This window comes from Anopheles gambiae, chromosome 3 (genome assembly GCF_943734735.2).
Source record: "Anopheles gambiae chromosome 3, idAnoGambNW_F1_1, whole genome shotgun sequence".
NCBI lineage: Eukaryota > Metazoa > Arthropoda > Insecta > Diptera > Culicidae > Anopheles > Anopheles gambiae.
The window spans coordinates 46989639-46998824 of record NC_064602.1 but is presented as its reverse complement, the minus strand read 5'-3'; the positions used below and the strand labels follow the sequence as shown (position 1 = coordinate 46998824).

The 9186-nt window shown below is 39.8% G+C and overlaps 1 protein-coding gene across 1 annotated transcript; it reads left to right on the top strand.

Moving 5' to 3' along the window:
- Positions 1-1372: 1372 nt before the first annotated feature.
- On the top strand, positions 1373-9141 carry LOC1279435 (PI-PLC X domain-containing protein 3). The gene is made up of 3 exons (XM_061660199.1): positions 1373-1928; positions 7247-7571; positions 7657-9141. Exons 2-3 carry the CDS (start codon positions 7318-7320, stop codon positions 8390-8392), a joined length of 990 nt encoding a protein of 329 aa, XP_061516183.1. The 5' UTR covers positions 1373-1928; positions 7247-7317; the 3' UTR covers positions 8393-9141.
- The last annotated feature ends 45 nt before the right edge of the window (positions 9142-9186 follow it).

The window sequence follows — 9186 nt, the reverse complement described above, 5'->3', positions numbered from 1 at the left end:
GCACAATCCTGTTAAGAAACCGTTAAAAGTATGCCTAAAAGTATTACTTTTAGCTTTCCATACAGCAGTAATTCCAGGGCTTAAAACACTGCGTAACGCTTTCCTGGCTTCGTCCATGTTTCGTTAAAATTTAAAATTTAGCCGGTATTTTCAACGAAAAAGATCAAAATTAACGAAAATATCGACAGAGATGGCTATATTGCTGTTTCTCTTTCTATACGAATTTTCTAGATCTTCGTTAAGTTACAACAATGGGTGTTATTATTTCATGGAATAAATGCGTAAATGCAACACAAATGCTTTTATTCGGTATTTTATCATTTTGCCACTGCATATTGTCACTGTATCACATATGTTTCTTTCATTCCATGGGTTTCTTCCATCAATTTAGCATGGAGGTTAGCTGCAGCCGTGGACGGAAAACATGATGTCCGAACGCTATCCGAATCGAAAATGCTGCGAAATATAAAACTTATGTAGCTCATGTGAAGAGATTGGTAACATCGATACACTGACCTGTTGTAAAAGCATGATGATACACAAATTAAACGATAGCTGATAGAATTTGTCGCAGACGCTTGGTTATGTTGCCATCTACACACAATACACACGAAGCTTGACGAACTTTTTGACATAAGAAATGGAGGCGCCATGTACGTGACCATGTACAGTATGTCTCAAAAATTATCATCATCAAGAGTATATTGTTTTATACAAAAAATGTTTTTTTATGAAGATTTATCTCATTAGCATATCCTTCATCAAACTCATTGCATATAATATTTACAAATATGAAATTTTATTTTTTTATCATCATTTTGTTATTAGCAGTAGATTCAAGTGAAGGAAAAAAAGAAAAAAAAATATTTTTTCGTACCGTTAAACAAACAAATATTTTGTTGTGATAGTAAATGCACATTATTACATAAATAAGAATGAAAAAAAATCCAAATATTGAAACAATGAAACTGGTGTATATAAAATTTGAAAAACACTGTGTGTTATATTGGCCCGAATGAAAAAAAAAACAGGGTAACGGAATACGTCGTTATGCTGTAACGCTGACAAATGTCACATTCTCTTAAGAAACTCTATTTGATTTTTAAAGGCTTTAAAATACTGTTAATAATCAAATAAAGTTTCTTAAGGCTACTTGGGTGTCTGAACCTACATAGATTTTTTTATGGATATTTAATTTTCCAATCGTATAACCTTAATCTCTGTTGATTGGGTTCAATTATTAATTTTTAATGATAAACATTCATTGACTGGAAAAATAACATATCCATCCTTTGGAGATACGCACCGTCGCACACTTTTTTGCTGCGTGTGGTCACATATTCCGACCTTCCGACAATCTGTCATGTGTCACAATAAACAAGCTTTTGAAAAATAGCATTTCGCGAAATCCTCGTCAATCCTAGCAAAGCTTGAGTCTTGCAACCGAGTCTTCTCAAACTGGACGTACTGATTGGAGGGACGGATACAAATCTGGCTAAAAATATCGGGTTTGTGTTTTCTTCACCCAAGTTGAAATGATTGCGTGCTCCTGTGCACAAAAAAAGCAAGTGATTTAACAAAAGTGGCTTAATTGTTCATTGTGTTTCATCGTGCAAATAAAGCAAATTGACGTGCAAATCAACCGTAGAACCTGTTATCTTTGTGCAAAAAGAAACAAAAAAAGGCTACCAGAAGATGTGTTGCACGGTGCCAGTAGTGTGAATCAAGCAAACGTATCCATTGTGCAGGATACGTGATGTACAGTTGCGAAAAGAAACGTGAACAGGGATTGCAAATCATCACCTTGACTACATCCATTATCTTCCATCTCCGGTGAAATCGCCTACCACTCCTGCCGACGACATATCCTTTCCGAGAGACAAGGAAAACCAGCGTAGTACGGCGTCGCGTGCAAACGGAACAAAAAGGTAAGTTGCTTTCAGCTTGCAAAAGCTTTGTTTACGAACGGATGTTTGCAATTCTCCATCCCTCGTATCGGGAGGCAATACTTTACGCGAGAAGGAAAAAAAAATATATTACCAATCTTCTGTGTATGTGAATTAGCAAATTGGTCAACTTCAGTTCAGGGACTGCCTTTGAAAAGTTGATTCCGGCTTTAATCTCCACAGCCTCCCCCCGAGGACATACATGTTGGAAAAACATCCTCGAGTGTGCTTAGCCTGGCGAAAGATCAAAGCATGCGGGCAAAGCGCGTGACTTGGGTGAAAGCATGTGCGAAGCAGAAAGGAAGGACACACGCACATTTTGCACAATTCGTCTACCATCCAAGTGACGTGTTTTATCTCGCAGCAAGGCTTTAGGATTGTTGAGGCGTGAGAAGGTTGTTCTTGCTTTCGTATTCTGTTATTTGTAAGCTGTTATTCTTTATGTGTTGTTCAGTTTCATCGTGTTATAATGCTTTATTACGCTTTGCTAAATGCATTTCGCTACACGCGGTGTTACGAGGAATTTGTTCAAGGATGCGGCCGGATTTACCAAGACGATTGAAATAACCGTGTTACATCCTTGCACCACATTCGGGGGCTGCATTAAATTGGAAACAACAATCAATGTGCCAAAACAAGGTTATCATTCAGCAGCGCAAGTACAACTGATGAGTACGCAACACAACCATGGGACGAAAAGAGCACATGCAGCAGCACGCGTATTCCTCGGTGCGTATTGATTGTACAACCGAATTCGTCCGCAGACACGACCCCGCACAACCGCACACAGTTGTGGCGACCAGAGGGGTTGCCCTGGGGCAGAGCAGAGTAATGCAGCAGCAAAAGGAACAAAGAAATGTTTGCAAAAAACGAAACACACGCCGCCAGCTTCGTAAAGCTTTCGTAATGATATAAAGCTGCAATAGCTCACCCCATTCCGGCAATAGCTCCTCAATTTAGCCACCGTGTACCGCGCGCAGTGTGACGGTTTTAGATATCGAGTTTATTTTCTTTTAGGTTTTTTTTTGTTTTGCACGGTAAAGCACACAGGGGGGGTGCGTTTGCTGGTTGGGCGCGGGAACACGCATTTGTGGCAGATGCGTTTCGTGTGCCGCCGACAACGTTAACCACATTTCACCAGTCGATAACATCGGAGTGCGGAGTGTACGCATCCGTGCGTCGGTCGTTAATTGTCGTTGGCAGGAAATTCAATTATCATCCACCGTGAATCCGTCGCAGGGCAGACAGAGAACTCGGTGGGTGCCGGTCGTTTGTGCAGGGCCAGGGGTGGGTGGGATTGTAGTCATCGTCCTTTCTTTACTAATTTGTTTTTCGTTTATTGACTTGAGTTTTTAATCATTTCTCGCCGCATCTTGTTTCGTGGTTTTAATTGATTTTGATTCTCTATATTTACTGTGAGAGAAGTGTGTGATAAAATTTATGTGCTAATGGAGAATACTTTTCTAGTAGATTTTTCTATATTCTTCGTTGTAGCTGGTGTCATTTTAGATAGCATTGATAGGCTTGTTGCTTTTAGTTTTTCATACATTTAACACGCGTAATTTTTATCACTTCAAGCTGCCGGTTTCATTTGATTAGCTCACCGTTGTGGATCAGGAAACTGTGCGTTTAATGGCGAAGTCCCATGCTGTGTCTTCCATGTTTCAGTAAATTGATTCCTTTTTTCAGTGGTGTTTCTTTGATAAGCATAAAACTGGCTGGGGCGAAGCGCATCCCTTCTACTGTGTGTAAAGATGTCCGTAGTACGAATTAGTAGGAAGTTAATTGTATCCTCAAAAAGCAAGAGGTCAACATGCATTGAGTGGTGAGAATTTTCAAAAAATCCCTTTGTGGATTTTCTAATTTCTGAATATTCCTATCTTTTTCTAAATTATTGAAATGTATGGTCATATAATTAACAGAGTAGGATTTAACATTATACTGTTCTTTGTTAACTACACATGTAATGATACATAATAGGACGAATTGTAGTATAGTGACAAGTTTTCCAACTAGAATTTAAACTTCTGAGCAGAGATGTCAAACTTGCGGGCCACGATCTCGACCCAAAATATATTTAGCATTTCTGTTTCTATGTGCTTTGATTAGTACAGGATTTTTAGGAGGTTCACATAATATTGGAACATTTTCATGACTCTTTCTTACTGTAACGATTGAGGATGTGACGGAAAATAGGCTCTACGGAAACCTTTTTTGAGATGCACTTTGGAAATGTAATCTAAAACGATTCCTGCTAGAAAAAAACGGCATCGTACTGTCCACTTCCCATCACAGAAAGATCATTTCCTGTAAAAAAGTATCAAGGTAGTGTCCTAAAACTATGAGAAGCCCTGAAAACCTCTGTAAAGCTATCAATAATCATATGATTAAGTATACGAAAATTGCGTGCATTACATGAACTGCGCTCTAAAGCTATGATTTTAAAAATGAAAATATCATTGGTGCGTTTGATTCCATTTAGTGATTTAAATCATGTTCATGTAAGACAAAGAATCATGGAAAATGCCGTTTCATAAAAATATATGCTTTAATTGATATCAGAAACAAACTTGTTTCTTATACATTTCTTATATTTACAGGGTTTCCCACGATTTATTGGTTGGTTCCCATATTTTTTTAGTGCGTTCCCACGATTTTTTGACCGTTTCCCAGATTTTTTTGGTCCAATTGTATTGATATCCATTCGGAAAATACCAATAAATTATGGGAACGAACTAAAAATCCATGGGATACGACCAAAAACTCGTGGGAATTCACCAAAAAATCATGGGAACTGACCAATAAATCGTGGAAAACCCTGTAAGCATGTGTTTGTAATTCCCAACTCGTCATTATCGAAAAAATTCAGTATCATTGAGCTAACTTCTTGTTCTACCTCGTCCTACGCGGAGATGTCGTTCTATCTGTACAGTAAATTACTACTCATAAATTATTTTTACTGTAGTAATGAAACTATTATCCTAGATTGAAATGATACGAACTGCGAAGGAACTATTTTTTGTAAACCCTATAGATGCTCGTTTGTGGCTCACTTTATTATTTTATGCAACACTTTGGCCCGCGTGGTCTAATGAGTTGGACATCGCTGCTTTAGAGTAATATGATAAACTCGTTTCTACCAAATAATTTTGTTTTAAAATATTTTTTTGTGATTATTATTATTTAATGTTATTGAGAAATGTATCCGTTAATGTTATTTGTGAAAAATCCTTCTAATGGGTTGAAACCCATCTCGCATTCTTACCATCGTACAGATTGTTTTAGTTTCTTTTAACATACATCACAACTTTATATTTTGAATTGTTTTCACCTTCCTTACAAATTGTTTATTGGAAAAATATTATTCGAACAAAATTTCTGCCACCGATATGTTTATTCGTTTGCATGTATACACCGTTATTATAAATACGAGATGGAAAGTTACATGCGCCGTGCGAAACACAAATAAAACAGCAGCAAACAACAAGCACCAAAGAATCCTTGTTTCTGTTCAACTCTGGGGTGCTTTTTTATCGATCATTTTGCAAACCTGATTGAAATCAATCATGCCGGGTAAACAATTCAGCGGAAGGTACCACCATTCAATTATGATTACATCTTTAACTATTCATCGATGCTGTTCAATCGAATCAAAATATTATGCTTATACCCTGATTGTTTTTGTTTATGGCGATTAAACCTTCTTAAGCATTCAAGAAACCATGAAACGGGATCTTTTTGGATCCGCCGGGACTCTTTTATTTTCTACCTCTAATCATTCAATTTTTATTTTTATCGAAATCTTAGGATCATGGAAATGTTTAGAAACTCCATTTTTAGAGCCGGTTTAAGTGACTTTAGTGCCATAAAAGGTATGGCGATGGCAACATTTCCATCCCTTCTAATGCTATTATTTCTTTCAGTCGAATTGTACTTATCCCGTTGCCACGTTGTAACGCCACAAACGTGCTCTCAAGACTGGTCCTAGTCCTGGAGTCCTCTAACCGCGAAGGAGCGAAGGAGGTGGCGCGCGCGCGCAGTGGTTTTGTTTTGCTTACGTCCCTTTGCTGGCTGGCTGACTGGCACAAGTTAATTAGAATATCCCATCTGTGCCATTTTAAAGTGCCGGCAGGAAATGAAGAGCGTAACGGATCCAATTTAGCTTCTTAATCGCTCCGTATCCGTCGCATTCGCGTCGTCCGTATCCGCACAATCCATCCGACCTTCGAAGGCTCCCGTCGAACATCGAAAGGGGCATTGTTTTTGAATGCTTTTTTCCAGCGAATTCGCGTATTTTTAGTACCGCAGTCGTGCCGATGATGGTAGGGAAAAGGATGGCGGGACACCGTGCTGCAGCGTTGGTCGGTGTACTTGTTGGGCCGTTGTGAAAACATGCGCGCCAGCCTAATTATAAGTTTTGCTGAACAAAATGCACGGATTGCTTGCTTGCCTTCCCGGGTGTGTTGGTGCCGACTTTCGATTTGAACTAAAAAACTGAAGGTACTGCTGATTTGCAACCATTGCTGCACATGTTCGGGAATTCGTACATGGTAGAACAATCTCCCATGCTTTCTCCTATATGTTTTTTCTGTTGATAATGTTGATAATACCGGGGACATGATGTGGATTTTTTTGTTCATAGAGAATAACGAGAAAAAATATATCCTGGTGCCGCAGCAGATATATGATGGGAATTGCGTGTTAATGTGGCAAGATTTGTTTGCACATTCTTGGTTTCTAGTGCATGTAAAAAGTTTCACTATTCTGTCAAACTCTTTTCTAATAATACCAATTCTGACCAAGACAAAAAACACATTATTGTGCTAATGTAAAAACTTTAGATAATGTACAAACGAATTCAATTAGGTAATATTTGGTTTTGTGCTGTAACTCCGCTAAAGGTCATGGAAATGGGCTCGGGGAGTACAGTTAACAAGAATGGTAAGACAATAAATTAAGTAACCCGACCATCATCTTCCATTACTCCGTTGAGCAGGATTACTCCCTGCAAAAGAAGACACTAATCCATTTTTAATGAGTGAATCCGTGAGCATGTTGTCAGTGAGGTAACAAATCTCAGCTTGTTATGGCCAATTCGGCGCACATTAGAGCGTGATGCATTACACCATAATAACTTGGTTTTGATAAGATACGCGCATACGATACCCTTGCGGTAATTCAAGTTGAGACTGATTTGAATAGGAACTGTGTGTACATTTAATTTATAAATAAAAATCGCTCTTTTCCAATATTGTATTTTATTTATTGAATAATTTTATTTTGCATTTTTTCTATTACAGGACTTACACACATCGTGCTTGTGTAATATTTTTTCTGTAAGCTTGAACGCTCCTGACAACACTTCGAAGCAATGATCGATTTTACGGATGATTTGGAAAACTGGATGGGCAGACTACCGGCCGAATTAAAGGCTCTGCCTTTAATACACTTGGCCATACCCGGATCGCATGACACGATGTCGTACGGTATTAAAAACAAGGCACCGGTCGCACCGGATGCTGATCCAATCGTAGGGACGCTCAACAAATTCATCCCCTGCGTCGTACGGCGGTGGGCCGTAACGCAACGTTACACCATCCTGGAGCAGCTAAAGTGTGGAGTAAGGTAGGTCATGGCGACACCCCGATGGGCACACGCTGCCCCATAAGCACACACCATCTCCTCACCATTCGTGTCTCTATTTATGCAGGTACTTTGATTTGCGCATTTGCATGAAGCGACCGGAGAACAAGTTTTACTTTGTGCACGGACTGTTCTGCGAAGAGATTACGGAACCGCTCGACCAGCTGAAAGAGTTTCTTCGCACGCACCCAAAAGAGTTCGTTGTGCTGGATTGTCAGCATTTCTATTCGTTCAATCCGACCGACCACTGCGTGCTGTCGGCAGAGCTGAACCGCATCTTTGACAGGAAGATATTTTCCCGCAACGTTAACGAGCTGAAGGATTGCACCCTGGAGTCGGCCACCGGGAATGGGAAGCAGGTGCTGATTGTGTACCGCAGCGATGCGTGCGTAAATGAGCGATTTTGGCTGAGCCAGGACTGGCCGACGCCCTGGCCGAATGAGATCAACGTGAAGAAGCTGCAGCAGTATCTGGACGAATCGCTCGCCCAGCGTCGCCCCGATACGGGATACGTGTCGCAGTGTGTCCTGACGCCTACGGTGCGCTACATAGTGCCTCGTTTCATGTCCTCGTTGCGTACCACCTGCGCCAAAGCGGTGGACCGACAGTTGATGGAGTGGATCAAGGGCCAGATACCGGGCACCTTCGCCGGCGAGGAGAAGCCTCGCACGAACGTGTTTTTGGCCGATTTCGTCGACATTGCAGACAATCAGTTCTGTAAGGTGGTGGTGGGATTGAACAAAAAGTTGCTGGAACAGGAAAACACCAGTACACACAGTTCCCCGTCGAAGAAAAGTACGTAAATGGTGCTGAAGTTTTAAAATGGAATGGATTTGTGTGGATTTTAACGATTCTCAGTGAACCTAGTCCAGCTCAGCTAAAGCTGTGTTTTCGTGTCGAAAGTTACGTTTTATGGTTTAAACATTCTCCGGGCAAAAAGGCAAGTTAACTTTATTCTTAATCTATTTACAAAGCTAAAGTTTTATTACTGTGATACTATCGTTTATTAGATTTCAATTTGTTTGGTGCTGAAAAATTATTCTTTTTTTTTCTAAAACAAGGGAAACATGACTAAAGGTGAAGGTTTGATCGACACGTAGTTTAGATTTTATGCAATTCTGACCTCTCCGTCGTAATTTATCAGTAAGCTGGACTGCTGATGTTTGCGAAAAAGAACCACTGCGTTCTTTAGGGTACGCACATTTTATGTTCATAAGTGAAAACATATTCTGACCAAAATCATTACATTTCTCATAAGTCATGTGTAAACAATTCTCTTAAAATAACGGCCAAATGCAGCAACATGAAACGGCACAATCTCAGTGGCAAAGTGACAATCGTCGGCAAATGATACAATACGATAGCGATAATCACATCGGTTCATCAATGAAACCACTTTTTCTTACACAGCAAAACAAACTGTTTCTCTCTTATCGCAGAACCTTATCTACGCGTTCCGCCAATATATATGTACAAATAGATGGTATCGATAAGTGTGAAGAAATATGTTGGCTATAGCCACTTTATTCAAATAAAAGGAAGAGAAAACACAGATGAAAGCGTACAGTGAGAACCAGTTAAGAGGGACAACCCCCAA